At 42.1% G+C, this 22,376-nt stretch overlaps 1 protein-coding gene across 4 annotated transcripts in view; it reads right to left on the bottom strand.

Annotated features, from left to right (window-relative positions):
• The window catches only part of PDE8B (phosphodiesterase 8B), a 265,975-nt gene that overhangs the window by 120,777 nt on the left and 122,822 nt on the right, over positions 1–22,376 (bottom strand). For 2 of the 4 annotated variants that reach the window (XM_059418112.1, XM_059418110.1), the window contains exon 2: positions 7,354–7,413. In XM_059418112.1, coding sequence (XP_059274095.1) covers positions 7,354–7,413 — 60 coding nt within the window. The remainder of the gene's footprint in view (positions 1–7,353; positions 7,414–22,376) is intronic. The other 2 variants (XM_059418113.1, XM_059418111.1) reach the window with 1 other exon arrangement.

Raw genomic sequence — 22,376 nt, 5'->3', positions numbered from 1 at the left:
ACATGAAAACTTTGTGTCAGTTATAACTGTGTGAAATAAAGTAAAAAGCTTTTTTCAGGATGCTGTAAATTAAAAAAATTTCTTTTTAAAAAGAACTCAGTGTAGCGTCAACAGTGTGTGCCTTCTCCAAATCGGATAAATGGAGGATGCAGTGTGTAAGCCTCTTTTCTATGCCTTGGTTTATTATAAAGCCCTAAGCCTGGGTCAGCTCCAGGGTCTTATTCAATATTTTGTCCTCCCCACTTCCCATGCCATGAAATATCACCCCTGAGTTCCATTAACATACAGTTTTTTACTTCCTCTGTGACATCTCATTCTTTTCACCACAACCACATTCCTCATGGATGCCGCTCATCACTGCAAGCTGACCTCGCTCCGGCCGCAGATCTAGAACACCTCTGTGCAACAGTGTCAACATTCCCATGGTCAGCCCCCCCTCCCCGAACCTCATTTACATTCAACTTCAACTTCCCTCTGGCATTATGAATGTGCATCTCTTTGATGCACTTTCATCCCTGTTGGCCACTTTCCTCTCTTGATGCTCTACCTGCGTACAATGCCGCGTGAGACACCGGATGGCTACAGCTACACACTAGGTTGTCTGTGCTTGAGTGGAAGGACAGGTAGGCAAGTACCGATCACGAAGACTTTAAGAAAGGGAATGTGATTGATTACTGGTGGGGCTACACATCTGTCAGTACCACAGTGGTGTGTGGACTCCCGTGTTAGCAACCAAGTCCGTATTTACTGCAATTGCTCAATGAGAACACCAATGTAATTGCAATCTAAAACAATGCTGTGGGGATCTGGCATAACTTCTCTTAACTCTGAAATCTGCACATATTAAAACTGTACAAAGCTAGGGCTACCTCGACTGCTTTTCAAATGTAACTACCAAGACCCCAAACTCCACGCAAGTCCCCTCTCTTCCTGCAGAGAGAGGACTGCCTACACCTGGTTAGAGGTACCGTGTTTTAATCATCTCTCCGTTCTAACTAGAATGGGGAAGTAAGGGCTGATCCAGGGCAGGGCTAAGAGAATCAAGTGCAGAGAGGTAACACACACCACAGGTCAGTAGGGTGGGGGTAAACCAAGGGCAATGACAAGAACAGAAGCTATGACTCTCTGGACTCCTCAGGGGGTGACCCATCACCCACCCATCCAGCAGCAGAGCCAGACTCCCATCTCCCAAGTCCTCCTTCAGTGAGCTTGCCATGGCTCCCGTGGCTATTCCCCTGCTTTGCTGGAAATCCAGCAAACACAACCGATTCCTTTGACAAGTTTCACCAACAAATGCTGACAAGCACCTTGGAGGAAAGCAATTCTCAGTCTTGGAGAGTCAAATTAGAATGTAACTAAGTTCTCTGGTGAAGGCTAAAGTATGAAAAACATGAAGTACTACCAACTTCTCCTCAGCATCTCAACTTCTTCTCATCAACATTCCTTATCACTATTCTTTATCAGTAAGAATGCCTCTACACAATCTCTGCATGCATTCCCAACATCTGCTATTATGCATCGATTTTCAGAATACTTGGTTTGGCATTAAGCAAATCTTGCTAACAAGCAGCTCCTGGAATAGATCACATGGATAGATTATTTTAGTTGTATCCATACCCCACACCATTGTCAATCTGGGGGAGGGGAGGGATTCGTTAGGAACAAATGGTATGAAAGCTTTTCTTAAATGGCCCTAGAAAAGTGATGCTAGTTACAGGTAGAGTTTGATGAGAATTTAGGGCCCAGCCATTATGCTAAAAGTACTTTAAACACAGGATCTTATTCAATAACCCTTTAACAATTCTTAGAGGTGTGAATTACCACCAACTTGTAAATCTGGAAACAAAGGGTTAGAATGGATAAGAGAATGGCCTACAGCCCCACAACTATCAATATTGGAACTGAGGTCAGCCTGACTCCACAGCCTGTGTAATCATGTTAGGTTTTTTTGTTCGTTTGTTTTCGTTTTTACTCCCTAAAATATGGGGCCAAAATTCCTACCAACTCTGTAATTTCACGGAACTGGCTAGGCTAGGCAGAAGCTAGGACTTGGCAGTACAGTTAAGGACAGACAGGATGGGAGATGTAAGGATAGCTCCCCATGAGGCCACATGAGCTCCAGTATTTAACAGTTCCAGACAATCTGTATCCGTATCATATGGAAGAAAAAAATTTTTAAAGCTAAGTACTGCCTTGGTAGGAAAAGCTTAGGCCACAGCTCTGAGTATCACTTGCAAATCCAGTTGAAAAGTCCAGCTGGAGTGGGAGGACAGGGGAGGACAGCACTCTAGGCAGAAACAATTCTACACATTCAACAAGTAAATACCTTCGAGGCATTGATGAAGAAAAGGCCACATCATTTTGAAATGTTGATATTAATCTTTTGCCTCATAACATTTCCCCTACTTTTAATTTTCTTGCCAACACTGGAAAATAGGGCTTTTACTGTGAGTCACAGCCACTCCCCCAGGAGAGAGGTCCTCTATGACACCATGCAGTATTTTTCTCCAACATCCCCCCCATTCTACTTCTCACACTACTCCTGCCAGCTCACCGAGGGCGGGCAGAGCCCCATGTTCCATGCCCTGACCATGGGCAGAAGTTTCCCTGAGTGAACTTAGAGATGAACCCTCAAAAGCAACCCTATCCTCAAGTGTTCTTATCAACAAGCACCTTGCCAGCCCTGAGCATCTCGCGGATGTAGCTCATTAACGTTTTCCGCATGCCACTGCACTCACGAAGGGCATTTTTTCCAGGTCAGGGGGAAAACAAAACACAAATACAACGGCTCTAGGACATAGTAGGATTTTTCTAAGAACAGTTATAGTATCAGTAGCAGAAGCATAAAAACACTTAACTTGGTGTCACGGTCCCTGAAGTTGGAGTGTTACAAATAATAGAAGTGACTGAGCAGAACTCTGGCTGGTCAGCAAGCGCTGTGCAGCCTCTCTTCCTTTCTAGTACCTATTACTGCAGCCTTGAACACACATAGGTGCTCTGTCCATTGTTTCTGGATGGATCAATGAAACCACATTTCAATACCACCAAGGAGGAATGACATCATCTGGGGCCAAACTCCTGTGATAGGAATCAGGCAGGGTACACAGTAGCACTAGAAATATTCGAGCCCTTGCACTGGGTGATGATCTCACCGTGTCTGTTTTGTTATCTCCTTGCTTACGCATACAAACTAAAAATAAATACAAAATTATAGACAACACTTTTTTCAGTAATGGAGTAGAGCTCTCAATGGGAATTTAAATCCTACCAAGGACTAAATCACAATTGATAGGACTGAACACAGTATCTCTGTCACAAAATTTGACTGGCAAATATGCATATTAAAAAATTACTGAAGAGTGGCCACCAAAAAAAAAGAAAGAAATAAACGCGACCTATTTTTAAAACCAAAAATTCTGAAAATTGCCAATTTGACAGAAAGCAGAAATATAAAGATTTCTGGTTAAGAAGATAGAAAATGTAAAACTAACTGTGTCATTAATCACACTCGATGTAAACAGAATGAATTAACTCTTAGAAGCGAAAAAATCAGAATAGATTTGGGAAAAATAAAAGCTATGTGCTGCTTACAGTATGCATATTTAATATAAAGTTATAAAGAAAAACTGAAAATGAACAACAAAAACATATCAGAAGAAAGTTAACCAAGAAAAGCTGGTACAGCAACATTACCAACAGATTAAACAATGTAAGGCAAAAGTTCAAAAAGACATCCCATAATAAAAGTGATTGTCACCAGGAATATATAATAATCAAGGCCACATAGTAACATCAGAGTCAAACATCATCAAGTATTAGTTGATACCGACAACACAGTCATTGTCATAGAAAACTGAAAAAAATTGGTCAAAAATTAAGACAGATAGTCTGAACAGCATAATTAGTAAGGTTGGATTAATTCATGTATATAGAACCTCCTATTCAAATAGAGATATATCTTTAAAAGCTTTTTGTTGTTTATTAATTTCAAAATTGGTTCCATTATTGCCCAAACAAGTTGCAATAAAAAATCACTAACAAAGCTATCAAATTGAATGGAGGATGATACAGTCTTTTCAACAAGTCAAACTAGAAAAACTAGGCATCAATAGGAAGATAAAAAATGAGATTTCATGTCCTTTTCATTCCATACAGCAAAATGAACTTGAGGTTGATTATAGATCTAAAATTAATTGTTAAACAGTAGTTTCTAGGAAAAAAAAAAAAAGGAAATTATCTTCAGCCTGGGAATAATGGTTCTGAGAATACAACAAGCAAGAACCTTCAAAGAAATGATTAATTAAGTCACATCAGAATTAAATTTTGCTCAAAACCAAAGTTAAGAAAATTTACAGAAGAGCAAGTTTGGAAGAAAATACTCCAAAATCTGACAAAGGACTTGGGATACGAGTATATGAAGAATTACAATTTGGTCATGTTTTAAAAGTCAGTCCAATTAAAAATAAAAAGACTTAACCAAACATTCACAAAAGATAAAAGAATGGCCAGTAAGTCAATAAAGTGCTCAACATTATTAATCATGGAGGAATGTAAATTTAATTCACCATAAGATAAAGAGCTAAAATTAAAAGACTGAAACACCAATTATTACCAAGGATTTGGAGTAACCACAACTCATATTGCTTATAGGAGTACATAACATTAACAACACATTTTGAGAGGACATATAGAAATCTCTTAAAAAGCTACATACATCATTGTTTTGGAGTTTCTAGCAAAACCACCAGACAAGTAAAATGAAATAAAAGGTATTCAAATTGGAAAGGAAGAATTAATGGCATGACCTCGTAGATAGTTCTAAAGAATCCACAAAAAAGTCTGAGAGCTAATACAAAAGCCTGATCATCAAGGTTCCAAGATACAAGATAAATAAAAATAAACTGTGTTTCTATATACTAGCAATGAATAACCCAATAATAAATTAAGAAAATAATTCCATTAGCCACAGAATCTAAAAGAATAAAATATTTTAGGAAAAATAACCAAACATCCAAAACATACAATAAATACTATAAAACATTATTGAAAAAAGAAAATTTAAAGAAAGGTAGAAATCTCTGGATTAACAAATCAGGAGATCAAAATGTGAACACAGTAATACTTGCAAAATCAATTTATAGACTTATTGCAGTCTCTTAGGGCACTCACACTTTGAAGCACAGCAATCAGGATAGTGTCATACTGAATATTTACATATGTAAAAAAGACATATTTACACCAGTGGAAGAGAACTAAAAATCTAGAGATAAACCTTCACAATTATGGCCAGTTGACTTTTGAGAAACATACCAAGACAATTCAATGGGGGAAAGGATATTCTTTTTAACAAATGGTGCTATGATAGCTCAACATCCACGTGTAAAACAGTGAAGCCCTATCTCACACCACATACAAACATTAACTCAAACTGGACCACAGAGCTAAATGTAGGAGCTAAAAGTCCTTGAAGAAAACAGAGGAGTGTATCTTTGTGACCTTACATTAGGGAACAGACTCTTACATAGGACAGCAAATGATGGTGAAAAAAGAAAAATTTCCCAAGGATGCCTGTAGCCTGATGCCTTTCAAATAAAGCTTAAAATATCCCCAAAGCAAAGCGGTTATTATGAATGGACACATACATATGTAGAGTAAATATACAAACACCCAGCATAATTAATTTCCAAGTAGTGGTTACTTCTAGGGATGAGAGGATTTCGGGGTGGGGGAGCAGAAGGATAATTAAGGGTAATTTTTGTTTCTTTAAGAAAAAAAAAAACTTCAAACAGAAAAAATATACTGCTAATATTTGATGAAAGTGGTATGGTGCTACCCATGAACCTTTATGAATATTTGAAATACTTTATGATTAGACCAAATTACATTTTTTAAAGGTATGAGACAGCCTTATCATGATCATTAATTTCCAGGGCAGCACAGGGCAAAAATTAAAGTAAATTAAACTAATTGATCTAAAACTCCACTAATCTCAAGAAATATTCAGGAAATTGCTTTGGGAATAAACACTATTATTAGATCCTTTGTCATTGCCTTTATTCAAAATGGAGAACAAAGTACACGCTCCCAGAATGATCACTGGAATTTTCCACTTGTTTGTATTCTATACAAATAGTTGGGGCTTATGTTTATTTTAGTAAATTCTTTTTTCTCTCTCTACTCCTAAATTTGTTTTCATCAAATTTTCCCAAGCTTAAATTTCTTCCTTTTGTTTTTTTCCTTTCCCTAGATTTGTATTTCCTTTCCTAAGCAACAATAAAACATTATTTTCTTTTCCATTTGTTCATAAACCAAACAGTACATTTCCTTGTTTGGTTTTTCACTTTCAACTACATGTTTGGTTTGCTTACTTTTTTTTTTTTTTTTTTTTGGCATATTCACTTTTCCAAGTACAAGACATGCTTCCAGGTGTTAACAAGCTACTTTTTTTTTTTTTTTTAATAGGGAAAAGTCTCACTTCTTTAGGCCCATCAGGAAGATGTGCAAGCACATGAGGATTCAACAATAAGCACTTTCTACTTAAAAGGGTACAAACCCCTCCATGCATGTTTCTCTCAAGGGGCCATGGGATGCTGAAGGCTGTAGGTAGGACAGGTGTCAAGTTGCCGCCATTATTACCATGGCGTGAGGGCCAGAGGCACCCGGCCTTCTCTTCCTAGAGCCAGCTCCCTCTATGTTACAGAGTCTAGACCACTGCCTGGTTCAAGTCACAGAGGACAACAAAGGGGAGCCTCTTGTCATCTTTTCAACCCAGCCAACAACAATTATCATTTACTGGGATCGTCTACTGCCAAGTAGTCTTCTGGCCACTCAATACAACCTCACTGAACTCATTCCCCATGAGAGAGGGGAATTAGCTCTACTTCATGGACAGGACACTGGGTCAAGAGATCAAGCAATATAACCAAGATCACACAGCTTTGCTACCTGGCTGGAAGAGCCAAGATTCACGTCCAACTGCAGCTCATGGCGAATGCCTGGCCATCTGCCACACACGCCTTCTTCCCTTTCCAGTTGCCGCAGGGTGTGGAGCAAACCGGTTTTTTGGTGGAACAGTTGCTCTCCCTCCCAAGCCACCACGGGCCCTACCAATTCTATTTACGCTCACGACAGGATGATGTCCAAGTCCTCGAGGAAACGACTGGGTTCCTCAAGTATGGCATTAATAGCAACAAGCATTTATGCAGAGGCAAATGTATGCAGTATTTATGTACACATAGGTGTGTCTGCAGGGGCAAGGCTGGCTACCTGCTGTGAGATTGAAAGAGCCCTTCTGAGGGTGCTCCTATAACCACAGGCTCCAAACACAGAGTCCCACGAGTAACAGAGGCCTACCTGAATTGGATCCTGCGTCAGTCTCATGGGCCCGATGCGCACCTCCGCAGAAGAGACCTGCTAAATAAGCAACAGCACGTTAGGTGTGTCAAGTCCAACTCCAAGCACTGGCAAGTTCTTCCTTCCTTAGAATATTACAGGATACTCCTTTGTAGAGACTGCAGACAAGGATCCCACTTCCTAACACGGAGACAGTTTATAAAACATACACAGCATAATCCTGGTTTTGTTTAAGAATACCTACATTTATAGCCACTGAAAATGTCCCAGAGGATATCCTCAAATGCCAAGGAGTGGATTTCAGGTTGTTTTTACTCTAAGTACGTGGATCTTTATACTAAGCAAGCACTGCTTTACCAGAGAAAACTGACGATTACTTTCCACACACCTACCATGTGCTCAGCACCAAACAAGGCAGTTCTTACTCTAAAATCTCGAGGAGATGCTTTTCTCAAATGTGAAAGCTATAACATTTGAAGAGCTGTTCCTCTACTTCTTAGTTTTCTTATGTCCAGGCTTTCATATGAGGCAGACAGATTATTCTTACCCATGTTTACCATGAATAAACTCATTGAAATTCCCCTTCCTTGGGGGAAGCCCATCCCATGACCGCAAGAGGCAAACGGTGCCCCACGACTCAGTCCAGGAGCTTAGGTGTTGAGCGGCCAACACCATCTAACTGCCTTCCGCTCCAAGCATAGAGCCAGTCTTTGTAGTCTTTGCTTGGATTTCTCCGAGTGACTCTTTCTAGGTAACTGTATTAAGGGTCTTGACCTCACCTCCACAGACCCAATTTTGTTTTCCTCCAAGAGGAAGCCGTCATTTTGCCACGCCTTGGAAGCTCGTCCTGCATTCTACAGACTGGTTGGGCCCCCATCAGTCAGAGGGAACACCTTCAGCAAGCATACAAGGTCACAGGACTGCAGGTAACTCAGGGAATCAAGGGCCAGAGGATGCTTTTGTCAGTTAACAACAGCAGAACTTTCTTTGAATTCGAATTCTAAAAACTAAGAATTTCCCTTTCTCCTTGCTTCCCTTTTCTCCATGCTTTCTCCTGGTGGGCGTGGTGTGAATCTTCTCCAGAACAGGACGGAACTGCTGATATTCCAGGATCCCTCAACCCCGGCTTCTCTGTGTGAAGCAATCAGGCCGGGGGCTTCAGCCTCTCACCAACCCTGCCAGCAGACAGCTCAAAGCCACACAACAGTACCCTGCAAAGTGTTACTGCTGATACCAGCACCCAGCATATACGCACAGCCCTAAGAATGACTCCACTGAAAAACCAGGGATATGAAGCCTCCTGGGTCACTGGGACTCAGCAGTCCATCTAGCACTGGAGCTCTACTCGGACACAGTGTTTATTTCTGAAACAGACATGGTCCTTCAAAGGCAATTTAATTTTTAGTACAGAATTTTACTAAAAACTTAATAATTAAGAAGTGAAACCAATTTGACACAGTAAGATCAAGTCGACTGATTATCTAGGGTAGACTTTCACTGTCCTTGTGATCTCTCTTGAGTTCACGGAACCCACACACCTAAATTCCCCTCCAACAAGGCTGTAGGTTTTCTCCAGAAAAACTAGCTCCCAAAGGGGTCACCCAGGGGCAGGAAAAAAAAAAAAAAATCAATGAAATATGTAATACAAAGTTTAAAAGGAATAAAAAGTGACTCACTTTGGAAGGCGAAGGGACGGGGAAGGATCCCTATTAGAAGGGCACAGACTGCCCAAAAAACAGTTCACTCTTAACCAACACATTTCTATCCAAGTTTGTAAATAACCAAGATGTGGACAAAGTACTTAGAGAAGTACTGTGTGTGTGTGTGTGTGAGAGAGAGAGAGAGAGAGAGAGACTGACAGCTCACAATACATTCCTGATGAAATCTCTCTAGAACAGATCCTGTGAAATATTGTAATGACTATTGGCACACAGAAGGCTGGATTCTCTTAAAATAATTCTCATTATGTCTCCTACTCATTAAGGCCCAGAGGATCTTCTTGTATTTCAGCTTCTTCTGTAACTGAATTTAGACAGGGCACAGGTCAAGTCACTTTTTACACAGGTCTCTTGGGATAAAAGCCCTGAAAAGCAGCATTTATGGGTCCTTATTATCAACCTTAAAAAGGAAGTCAATTCTATTTTCCCTTTATGTTAGGAAATAATGACTAATTAGTAGTAGTTCTGAAATAAAGTCCTTGTGTTGTTCACAACACTGTTAAAGCTCTTCAACTATCATCACTTTTTGTTATGCATTTTACGTCTTTAGAAAACATGAGGTTTTCGTTGGAACTATCAAGTGAGCTCTGTGTGTTAGCTTCCTAGGGACTGAAGTTCTAAAAGAGGAGGAAGAAGAGCTCTGATGGGAAGAGAAATACCTTCTGAATCACTTCTGATCACAGTTCAGAAGAAGGGGGAAGGAAAAACCCCCTGAAGTTTATTATCTCATTGGTATGTGGTAAAATTTTTCGTGTAATTTTCTTTTAATTTGGGGATGTAAATTTAACTTTTTAATTTTGCACTAATGAGGGAACAGACCCAGAGTTGAGAAGATGGTGAAAAACTGGCATGTTAAAACTGCTATCATGGGTTAGATACTGTAGTAGGAGCTTAACATGTATTTTCTCACTTAATTCAAGATCCATTTCATTATTTGAGCTCTGATTTAGAATAGGCTCAGTTATACTGTGGTATCAAAGAGACCCCAAATCTCAGTGGCCTAATAATATAAAGACTTTTTTTATTCATTCGAAATTCACTATGGTTCCAGGTGACTTTTCAAAGCAATTCCTCCTTGTGGTTACTTAGAAGTCCAGGCCAAGACAAGGTCAAGGGGGAAGTCACAGGAGACTCACGCATGGATTCTTAAAACCTCTGCCTGAAAGTTACACACAGTACTTTCCCTAAGCCCATTGGCTGGAGCTAGTCACGTGGCCCCACTTCACTGCAAGGAGGAAATAAATCTAAGGAAGCCACAGCTGGTAGTTACATAGGCCTTTTTAAACTTTGCCAGGAGGACATCTGACATTCCTGTGAACACTCCTCCAGCCTCCTGCTCTCTCCCAGGGGCTGTGCTTGGCGCTTTCACAGGGGTGACCTTAGCAGAAGAGAGGCAATGGCCACTGAGTGCCAGTGTGAAATTTTCAAAATGACACCTGACCTAGAACACACTCTTTTCCTGCTCAACAGCAAAGACTCTCCAACTGTCTTCCACAACCGTAAGAGTGGGCTGTCTGCAGCCAGCCTTTGAACCTCTGCCTGATTCAGTTCAGCAGGAAGCTGCCACTGGAGGTAGAGCCCGGGACACCCCACTACAAGTTTGCTTGACCTTCTCCAAGTGCCCTGCCTCTCCCGTCCTACCCACTTCCTCCCAAGCCCACTCCTCCACCTCCACTACCCAGCTGGGGGCCTCCATTTACCAGCTCCTTTAGTCCTGACCTACACTTGGCTTCCTGTCTCTTGGCTTCCCTTTTCCTTCTTAGGCTGCACTCCCATTCATCTGACCTGGGCTTCCATGTCCAAGAGAGGTCAATGATCTTAACAAAATGGCAGCACTTCTCCTTGCCAGCTCTGAGGGCAGGCATGAGGCAGTGACCAACAGAGGCCAACCTGCATCTTTCTATTCAGAGCAGCTGCCGCCTGCAGAGCTCTGTTTCTGACACAGGAGCCTACTGCCTGCCTGTCATCAATCTATGAAAGAGTATTTATGAACATGAACAGGAGACCATTGACTGATGTCTCTGTAACCAAGCCAAGATTCCCTACTTCAAAGGGTGAACTCGGAGCAACTGCAGAGGCACAGATTCCCAATTAGTGTAGGAGCTCTGATTCCAGGAAGTGAAGACCTTTGCCAAGGTCACAGAAGCAAGGCAAGGATAGGGTCAGAGATAACCTAATGCTGGTACCCACAGGGAGAGGAGGATGGGACAAGAACGTGAAGAGACACACTTCCTAGCCACTCTGACCACACGTCGTTCCCCAACAGTCCAATGAGGAAGGACTGCTGACTGGAAGTACAGTCTTAACTATCTCGTATTCACAGTGTGTCAAACATTCATGTGTATACATCTGTATTCAGGGTAACATACATACACAAGCAGCAGGGTAACCAATGCACATTCAGGGGAGTTGACATTCTAGGAAAAAAAAAGAAAATCTATTTTGTAGTATTTGCTGATTCTCTGGTATAAATACCTTCCCTTTAATCTCAAGCTAGCAATACAGGTCCCTGAGAGTGCAACTAAGACTGTATCTTTACATTCTGGATGAAAAGGGTCTATGAGCAGCAAACTTAGGGAGTCTTCTGTGGTCTACAAATGCCTATCACTCGCCTTTGATAGTTTAAGGAGATGTAGAATTCTGGTTGATAGGTACGGTCCCTCAAACCTTAAAGATGGCAGAAAGGAGAGAGTACCTCTGGTTTTCAAGGTGGGGAGATCAAGGAAGGCTCCATTAAGATAAACAGGTCATGAAGAACAAGAGAATGGCTTGGGAGAACAAATTCCAGACATACGAAACAGAAGCCAAGGCACGGAGGCAAAAGCGCAAAGATACAATGGCAGAGAAAGTGAAGACTGGGAGGACTGGGAAGAGCATCTTGGAAGGTGTGCACCATCCTCCCCCCCACCCCCACCCCCGCTCCTTTCTTTCTTGTAGGCACCAACCACACTGTAGGTTTCATAAGTACAATTAACAGGATCCCTTTTGGGACTTGGGAGGGTCCTGGAAATCAAACATTTGGTTTGTCTACTTTCTGGACAGAGAAGAACAGATTTAGCAGAAACAAAACAGACACTGCTATGAGTAGGAACTAGAGCAATGAAATCAAGTGGGGGGAAATGTCACAATAAACAAGAATACAATGACCCAAAAAACTCACATAGCTTGGCCTCATTTAAGTGGAGAGGAAAGTCCAAGATGAAAACCTGGCACAGGTCAGGCCAATGAAACACATCACCCGGAAAGACCAGGAAGTTCAGGCTAATTTGCCTGTCACTGCACCACCCTCCATGCTGGGGAACACCACCCCTCACGGTATTTCCAGCTTCAGGAATTTTGTTAGACAGCCCCGGCTTGGAGTTTGAGCGTCCCTCAAACAGGAAGGAAGCAAGAAGTCAGGAAGAACCGTTGCTACCCCATCTGCCCAGCACAGCTTACACCTCCCTCAGCAGCTGCTCACGTGTCCCTGCCCTCGGAGGCTGTCTGAGCCCGGCTGCACCTAGGCACCCCTAGCAGCTCTCCTCAGCACCCTTCTCTACTACATCATTACTGACTATTACTCATTTAAGTAGCTTTGTCCTTGGCAAGACCCAGTTTCCTAAGGACATAACATCAGTCCTCCTCACGATTTTATCCCCAGCATCTGTAACTGAATTCAACTGCCTAAAATCACATGGGTTTTAAGGAAAAGAGTCTGGAACCAAGGCTTGATTTTTCTCCCTCCCAGAACACCCAGGAAATGCTCTACCATTAGGTTCTAGAATTTAGAGAATCCTGACCCCTTTTCTACCCTGAAGTGCTGGAATTCATTCTGATTTAGCAGACCAGATTCCCCAGGACCCAGCAGGACCTGCGCAGGTCCTGGTCACCGGCACTGCCGCTAACAGGACTGCCACTAGGACTAAGAAATAGAAAGGAAGGTGTGGGTCTACATCAGTGTCTGGGCAACGGTGGCAGGCTTCTGCCTTCCAGAAAACAAGCTCCAAGTCTGAATCTTCCCCACTTCAGAGACTTCGTATTTGGAAACCCTTCCTCCCCACCAGCAGCCACAGAAAACATTCACACACGTGTACACATAGGCATAGCTCAGGGCAAGTGGGGAGGGGTGATGCCGTGGTAAAGATCATGTCCATCACTAAAGACATCAGCTGTGGGCTCAGGAGTAAGTATTTTTGAGTAAGTTACCTCAATCAACTCTGCCTGCTGCGCTGTTGGCTCTGACTTTAGTACTCAGTTCTCTCCAGGTATCCACTGTCCACCCTCCGTTCCCAAGCCAAAATTTCAACTTTATTCCTCTGAGCAAGCAAAAGCTTGTGTTTGACTTTGGCCCCCCACCCATTTTTTTTTTTTAATTGAGAGAGTGAGCCAGAGCGTGAACATACAACTGGGTGTGGGGCGGGGGGAAGGGGTGTCAATGGCGGCAGAGGCAGGGAGAGAATCCCAAGCAGACTCCCTGCTGGAGCACAGAGCCCTATGCCAGGCTCTAACCCACAATGCTGAGATCACAACCTGAGCAGGGAGTGAGCCAGATGCTTAACCAACTGAGCCACCTGGGAGCCCTTACTTTTGCCTTTTCTTTTTTTTTTTTTTTTTTTTAATATTTTTTTAATTTATTTGAGAGAGAGACAGTGAGAGAGAACATGAGCAAGGAGAAGGTCAGAGGGAGAAGCTCTGGGAGCCCATGGAGCTGGGAGCCCGATGTGGGACTCGATCCCGGGACTCCAGGATCATGACCCGAGCCGAAGGCAGTCGTCCAACCAACTGAGCCACCCAGGCGCCCCTACTTTTGCCTTTTCAATAGGCTCCTGCCTACCCCCTGGCTTGCAGTCTGAAAGGCACCAGCACTGACCATGAGGCTGCACATCCCTGCCTTGTCCTGGTCTGTACTCGGAGGCCCCCTGCCCTCAGCCTATCTACTAGGCTTCCTTCTGTCTCTTTGTCAGCCTTGGGACCTTGGCAGCAGGCTCTTCCCTCCCACCAGCCTCCAGCCCTCCCATAGCTTTGTTTCTGGCCACCCTAGAGCACCTCCTGTCAACTCAGTTGCCCCAGACCTTTTAGTGCCCATCAGGTGGTTCTAACCCTCCCTCACCCGCTGCTGCCAATTCTCTCATCTAAACATTCTCAGCCTGTGCTTCCTGTTCCAAGTGCCTGGGACTTATTAAATGTATCCATGCCCCAGTCCCCTTTCAAACCACAAGAATCAGAATCTCTAACAATGGGGCCCAGGCATCAGCATTTTTAAATCACAGGTGCAACTAGGGTTCAGAACCAATGGTCTATTCTAAGCAAACATGTCTGCTGACAACAGCAAACTCAATTACTTTATTAATTTATTCAATAAATGTCAACTGAGTGCTTACCTTGTGAAATCACCAAAGCCCACCTAAATGCCCCTCTCCAAAATCAAAAGATCACTTAGGCAAGAGAAAGATACAATCCCTCACATTTGATGATTTCCCCAAACCAGTATCTTTAAACGAGTATCACAAAGAAATTGAAGTCTATTACAAGCAGATACATGGAAGATTATTCCCAGTCATCAAATACTCACAGTGGATGACAGATCTACCGACTTTGTTTGGTGCTCTCTTATGTTCTATTAATATAGTACATTCATTTGGAAGCATGATCTTTCTTCACAAATACAAACACACAGATAACTACTCATCAAAATATACAACCACAGAAGAGATTAACTTGACTTTGAAATTTAAAACTTCTATTCATCAAAAGACTAAAGCAAAAAGCAAAAAACCCTCCAATAAAAAGGAAAAAAAGGAGAGCTCAAGAGACAGAAGATCTAAAATTCAGGAAATAATCACATATTAGTAACCAGAACATAACAAAAACGTCTAAAAACAATCCTTGAAAAGACAGCCAAGAAGAAAGTTGAGCAACAGGGGAGAAAAAATAAAACTTCAGGAGAAGGAAATATAAGCACGAAAAGCTGCTCAATCTCTAGTAATCAGGAAAACAAGTTTCAATTACAATGAGATGTCATACCTAGCTATTTAATAAAAGCAAAAAATGGTACAATTAAGAAATTAAACCGTTTCATGGGCCAAAAGGTTGACCCATAGGAACTCATACATTGCTGTTGAGTGTGCAAATTGCTTCAGCCACTTTGAAAAGTATTTTGGGGATTCCTAATAAAGATGAAAAGGCATGTGTCCTACAATCCAATTCCTATGTGATTTCTGTGGGTTTCTCTGTGGGATATATGGAGGCATTTACAAAAATATTTGGAGCAAAAAAATGGAGATAGCCTAATCCACCATCCATTAGTATCTATCACCAGAAAAAAATATTATTTTGATGAATATCCATATTTTGGATATTATACTATGAAAATATATCAACTAAGAGCTACCCATTCAAAATGGATCAATCTCATAAACCTAAAAAAAATTTTTTTTAAATACATACCTTAGAACACTACTTAAAGTTTTAAATTATTTAAAATACTGAATATAGGGGGACATGGATGGCTCAGTCTGTGAAGCTTCTGCCTTTGGCTCAGGTCATGATCTCAAGGTCCTGGGAACAAGCCCCTCGTCCCAAATCTGACTCTCTGCTCAGCGGGGCGTCTGCTTCTCCCTCTCCCTCTGTCCCTCCCTGCCCCATTCATGCTCTCTCTCAAAGATAAATACCAAAATAATAAACTAACTATAGTTTAGGAATATTGTATCAGTACAGAGAAAAGCTTATAAATTCCCAGTTAAGGGAAGAGTCCCATTGGTGGAAAGGAGAAGGGGATTTAAGTAGGGAAGAAATTACCAGGGGCTTCAACTACTGTTCTTGGTCTTTTTTTTTTTTTTTTTTTTTTTAAGCAGTGAGTTGTGACTACATAGGTGTTTATTGAATAATTTTTTCTCATTTGTTGTTTATCTTCAAACTGCAGAATAAATTTATCATATATTTCATTTTATTGGAAGTCTTTTCTATTTTTGAGTTAACATTAACTGAGGAGTAACCACTAGACAAAGAACCTATATATATATATGTATTTTTTCCTACTATATTTATTTGGTAAAATAATAATAAAATGTCTCAGAATATGGACATAATTTCCTTGAAACTCAGTAAAATGAAACCATAGAGAAGTGGTCTGGGACTCAGGGGTCCTTGCTCAAAATAACTGCTCCTTACCTCATTATGAAGGGGCTTATGAACTCCCCAAGTAGCAGCTCATGTCATGGTCACAGCAACTTCACTTCCTTAACAGCTAAAGAACTTCAACCTCTGGGGTGCCTGGGGGACACAAGCATGTCTGCTTTAAGTGTCCAACTCTTTCTTCCAGCTCAGGTCCTAAACTCATGGGACATTAGATTGAGCCCCACTGGGCTCTGCGCTCAGTGCACAGTCTGCTTGGGAGTTTCCTTCTGTCCCTCCCTTGAGCTTGCACTTCCTCTCTAAAATTAAAAAAAAAAAAAAAAAAAATCTTTCAAGAAAAAAAGAAAAGAAAAGGACTTGAAGCTCCATCACGGTTCAACACCTCACCCAAGGGGCTAGAGTTGAGATTTAAGCCCAGACCACCTTACTTAGAAGGTCATGCTCTTATATATTCACTTACATTTTGATTTGTTCTAGAAAAGTCTTAAGATGCTATGCAAAGAAACTAAGTCAAACTTTTAAAATGATAAATGAAAGCTCTGGCTGAAGAACACTGAGCGTAGGGCAAATGAAGTGGGGAGCTCAGTATGTACAGCCTATGCCATAGCCAACACAGCTGTCAGTCAAAGAGGGAGACACGGCTTCGTGCCCAAGAGGAGACCGTAATGGGCTTCTCGGTGCTGTATCTTACAACGCCTCCAACCGATGCCTTCCCCTCCATTCCCCAGTCACTGGCGTCAACAAGGCTGCTCTTTCTCAACAGGTACCACTGCTACCCTCCACTAACCAGAAAAGCTGGAAACACTGCCGTGAGAAAGAATAGAGGCCATCGAGGCCATTCTCAGGTTAGCAAGGAGGTGGTTAAAAAAAAAAAAAAAAAAATCAACACCGAGATGCCTGGATGCCATCAGATCTTAACACAGAATATGTGATCAGCATAGTCTAATGGAGATAGCGTCCACACCACCCACATAAATCAGATGAAGGAAATTATTTAAATGATATACTCACTTCATCTATAGCCATGGGAAAAGAACTCTGCCAGATACCAATTAGATGTTAAAAGAAAAAAAAATGGTTAAGAATATAATCCACGAGGGGACGCCTGGGTGGCTCAGTGGGTTAAATGTCTGCTTTCAGCTTAGGTCATGATCCCAGGGTCCTGGGATGGAGCCCTGGGAGCTCCCATCAGGCTCCCTGCTCAGCTTCTCTGCCTGCACCCCACCCGCCCACCCCACTCCATCCCATTCTCTTTCTGGCTATCTTGTTCTCTCAAATAAATAAATAAAATCTTTAAAAAATATGTATAATCCACGAAATGGGTGAGTACCCAAAGAAGGTGAGCACAAGGAAGCCCTACAGAAAATCGGCTTTGGAGGAAAACAAAAACCCAGCTACACTCATATTATGATTATGTCAAAAAGGCTTTACATTATACATGCAGTCCAAAAATCAAGGCATCACCGTTCATAAATATAACAATTCTGCCAGTATCACCAGGTTGAATATGTATAAACGTAACACCATTCCCACATGCCAAAGGTCAAACCCAGAGTCTGACTTGGAAAGCAGAGGAATTTAAAGGCAACCGCAAAGGGTGACATCCCTCAACGCACTTTTAGTAGGGATATTACTGATAATAAAACTGCCCGATGGCTTCAAGCATCTACAATTACACTGTTTAACAGATGACGAAGTAAGCACAGTTGATCTCTAATTATTCAGGAGGCAGTTATCCAGATTGTGGAAAAACCCAAGCATTTCTGATGCTTTTCCCGCCTGCTGCGTGCCTTTTCGTGAACATTAAATGAAGGCAAGAGAAAGTGAAAAGGGATGATATTCAAATCAGTCAATTCTGCTACATGGCCAGCAGTTCTGGTAAACAGATTGGATGGGCAAGGGAACAGAAACCATCTGCTAAAAATGAGTTTGAGATTTCCTGTGGATTTCAATTATCCACACTGCCCCTGTCCTAAATTTTATCACTGATAAGTTAGAGTTGCCTTAAAGAGCCAATAGGAAAACGTCTCCCCTGCTCAGCTACAGGACAATCTCACACTATGGCCCCGGTGACCCTGAAATAACTCTATTTTTTTCACCACATCTAGTACTGCATCAAATATTCAGCCATATATGCTTTCCCATCTCTAGTGTGTCAGGGCCACTCACCCTGGCATAAAATGCAACCATGAGTCCCTGAGTCCATGGATCACATGGACATTGGAATTAAAGAATCAGTGTCAAGCAGATTCTTAAATTTAAAAAAAAAAAAATCCCATTTAAAATTAAGTAACTCAGGGGCTCCTGGGTGGAACAGTTGGTTATGCGTCTGTCTTCAGCTCAGGTCATGATCTCAAGGTCCTAGATGGAGCCCAGCCCCTGGTCAGGCTCCCTTCTCAGTGGGGAGTCTGCTTTTCCCTCCCCCTCTGCCTGCGGCTCCCCCTGCTTGTGCTTTCTCTTGCTCTCTGTCAAATAAGTAAGTAAATCAAACTTAAAATTAATTCACGAGAAGTCTCTTACAAAATGCAAAAGCCCATTTTGTGTGTGTGTGTGGGGGGGGGGGTTAGATTATTTGTTTATTTATTTGAGATAGTACAAGAGTGAGAGAGAGAATAAGCACAAGCATGGGAGCAGCAGACAGAGGGAGAAGCAGACTCCCTGCCGAGCAGGAAGCCCAATGCGGGCTCAATCCTAGGACTCCAGGATCATGACCTGAGTTGAAGGCAGGCACTTAACCAACTGAGCCACCCAGGTGCCCCCAAAAGCCCATTTTGAAATACAGCTTGACCTATTTGGTATAAACAATTATTTCTAAGCAGTTACTCATAGAAAGTACAATTCATATCCTAAAAATGTTAAGACTGAAGTGAGACACTACACAATTAAGACCGCAACACAATTATCAGAAAGCCAGCAAGCAAGACAGTCGCCTGAGATTGTATCCCAAGAGTCCTGAGACCCCTACTCTAAGATTGCGGCCAGTGGCAGCCAAGTCTCTCCCATGCCTGGCCCTCTGGTTCCACGGGGGCTTACGCCAAAAGTCACGGGAGAACTCCCACCATCTTGTTTCTTCTTTTCCAAAATATTTTTCCAATCTAGAGACAAGGACAAGGGAGCACTAGAAGGGCAGAAACGGCCTTTTCACAGGGGTGCGGCTGGGCAGAGGAAGGAAGCCGCTCCTCTCCTTTCCCCCAGAAACTCAGAGATTTAGAGAGGGGTAAGGAAAAAATGTGTCCACTGATGGAGAAAAAAAAATTTTTTTAAAGTCCAAAGCGCAAGCATGCTCGCGCGCACACACACACACACACACACACACATTAAATCCCTAAAGGTTACTTTTGACTTAGCCAAAGTACATTTCTTTTAAAACCTAGTTGAAACTCACCACCTGTCTTGGATCCTCACATCTTCCTCTTCCTTTGGCTAGAAAAAAGGCTGAATGCCACTCTCACAGCCCAGAAGAAGGGAGGTGAGAAGCTCCCTTTTATACTTGTTCTAAAGCTCCGCCTACAGGCTCACTCTGGCGAGCCTCAGGCTCTCACCTTTTTGTACTCAAGACATTAAAATACCCTCAGAGCGCACAGCGCTCTGCAATCAGTTCAATAATGGTGGTAAGAAATAAGCCAGCAGTGCCTGCAGGGAGCTATGGGAACCCAGGCAAGACACATTTAGCTTCATCTGGGAATTCAGGCAAACTTCTAAGAGGATCACAGCAGACCTCAATGATAAAGAAGTGGGAACTAGTCAGGTGAAGACTGTTGTAAGGAGCATTTCAGGTCCCTAGGAACACCATGAGAATGTAAAAGAAAAGCAGTGGATCTGCGGATGGGCAACACTGAGGTTGGAGAGGGTGGAACGAGTCAGGTCATGGGGCCATGGTCTTGATGTGCTGAGAAAGGTGACAAAGGTTTAGTAATGTTGGATTAATATTTAGCCAAATCCCTCTGGTTGAAGTGCATAGATTAAGAGGGTCAGGATTGGAAGGCCAGAGATCAGAGAGAACCTTCTGTGATGATCAAGCCTAACAGCCCTCAAAATGTAGTCCTGGAACCACTGGCATCACCCGGGACTTACTAGAAATGGCAAATCTCAGGCCCACTGTAGACCTGCTAAATCAGAAGCTCTGGGAGTGGACTCGGCAATGTGTGTATTGACCTACCCTCCAGCTGATGGGGATGCGGCCAAGGCTGGAGAACCACTGGTGTACATAAGAGATGATGAGCACCTGCACTAGAGGCAGTGGTAGGAGATACGGATAAGAGGATGAATTAGAGGCAGATATGGTCATAGAATCAACGGAGACTTAGGTGGGCAAGGGAGAAAAAGAAATGGAGGTTCAAGGATTTTGGTCTGAGTGACTGGGTGAGGCTGTAACGAATACAGGAGGTCAAGAAGGTGTATGGGAGATAATGAGTTAAGTGGTTGACATGCAGAGTTTGAGATGCCTCTGGGATATCCAGCTTGTCAGGTTGTAGGATCCATGAGTAGGAAGCTCAGAGACAGAGATACCAGTGGAGAGGAGAGGCGGATAAAAATATGCCATCACTAAGAGCAGGAGACCAAAGACAGAGTTCTGGAGATACCAGTATCAGAGGGCTGAGGAGAGTCAGAGAAGTCTGAATCAGAACTCGAAAAAGGAAAAAAAGGAAACCAACTGATTCCTCCAGGAACTCAGTTACTTCCACAGGGCATAGCTAAGTAGGTTTTCTCCCCATAATTCAAGATCAGGGTATCCACCTACGTAACTCGCCATAATCAGTAAAAGAAAAATCAATACACGATCATCTCAAGAAATGCCAAGATGGTATTTTGATAAAATTCAACATTCATCTAAAAAATCCCTTTGTTGACAGCTTCCCAGCATCCATTCCCTCTTTCTCACATCCCGGGCCTTACTGACTCCTGTTTGGGGATCTACATAGTTCTAAACAAAACATGAATTTATATAACTATGACTAAGCCTTAAATACCCTGGCTACCTTGATTGGTCAGGGGTAGTCAAGTCACTTAGGCTTGTCCAAAGCAGTGCTTAGAAACAGCTTCTCTTTCTCTCCCTCCTTCCATTCTCTCTGGTAGTCAGAAGAAACACAGCCAGGTTGTTGCTCATAACATCTTGGTACCATGTAAGAATGGACATGACACCATTGGAGCACAGGGTGGAAAAATGGAAAGAAATCAGATCTTTTGCAGCACCATCACACCAACAGATTAAGTCTTGGCCAAAGCCATTTCTACCACTTATGTAAGCCAATAAATTGCCTTTTATTGCTTATGTAATAAAATTGCTGAAACAAGGCTGAAATAGATTTTCTATGCTTAACACAGGAAGAATCCAATGGAAACACATGACTTCCTCCTGTTGATACTAGAAAGAGATCTGATAATAGATATCCTTTGGGTAGAGAACAGGCCACACCATTTACACATGTAATGGTGTGTGGCTTCCCAAAAGAAAGGATATGAAACCATCACAACTCAAACAACTAGGGTCCAGACCAACATCTGAGCAGAAGAGAAATGGTATTCCAACTGAGGGATAACAGAGCTAATTTCCACAGCTGTCTTTGGGTAAAGAACACTTACGAAATTCCAGGAAAACCAGAGGTCTAAACAAAAGCTACTACCACCCATGGTCTCACCTGCCAACCACCAGCCTTTAAATCAAATCTTCTCTAGTCATATATGTCGTCAGAAAATTTCTCAGAAAATTCTCAAGAAAATTTCTCAAATTTCTCATGGGAAACTCATTCCCTGATTCCTGTCATGTTGAAACTCTTTGTGGTTTTTTATACTTGAAGTTAAGTTTGGCTGAATATAGAATAATTGCTTCACGCTTTCTTTTCCAGATTATCTCTAATGTATTTCTCTATTGTCTCTGGCTTAAAGCCTTGTGGTCAAGGTCCAATGTCTGATTTTCTTTCCTTTAAAAATGACTTGGTCTTTTTGCCTGGATGCCCCAAAAGATTTTTTTTTTTCTTTATGGGCATTATGTTACCAGAATATGTATTGGTATTGTCCGTTCTGGGCCAATGTTCCCAATATGTTATATTCCCTTTCTGTAGGTAGATTCCAGAATTTTTCCCAGGAAGGTTTTCTTTAATTTATCTGATAATGTATGTTCTATTTCATTGACTTCACTTTCATTTTCATTTTTTTTTTCAGAGACTCATATATATAGATCTCCCCTGCCTA

Source organism: Mustela nigripes, chromosome 12 (assembly GCF_022355385.1).
Source record: "Mustela nigripes isolate SB6536 chromosome 12, MUSNIG.SB6536, whole genome shotgun sequence".
NCBI classification, from domain to species: domain Eukaryota; kingdom Metazoa; phylum Chordata; class Mammalia; order Carnivora; family Mustelidae; genus Mustela; species Mustela nigripes.
This window is presented reverse-complemented; position numbering and strand designations above follow the sequence as displayed.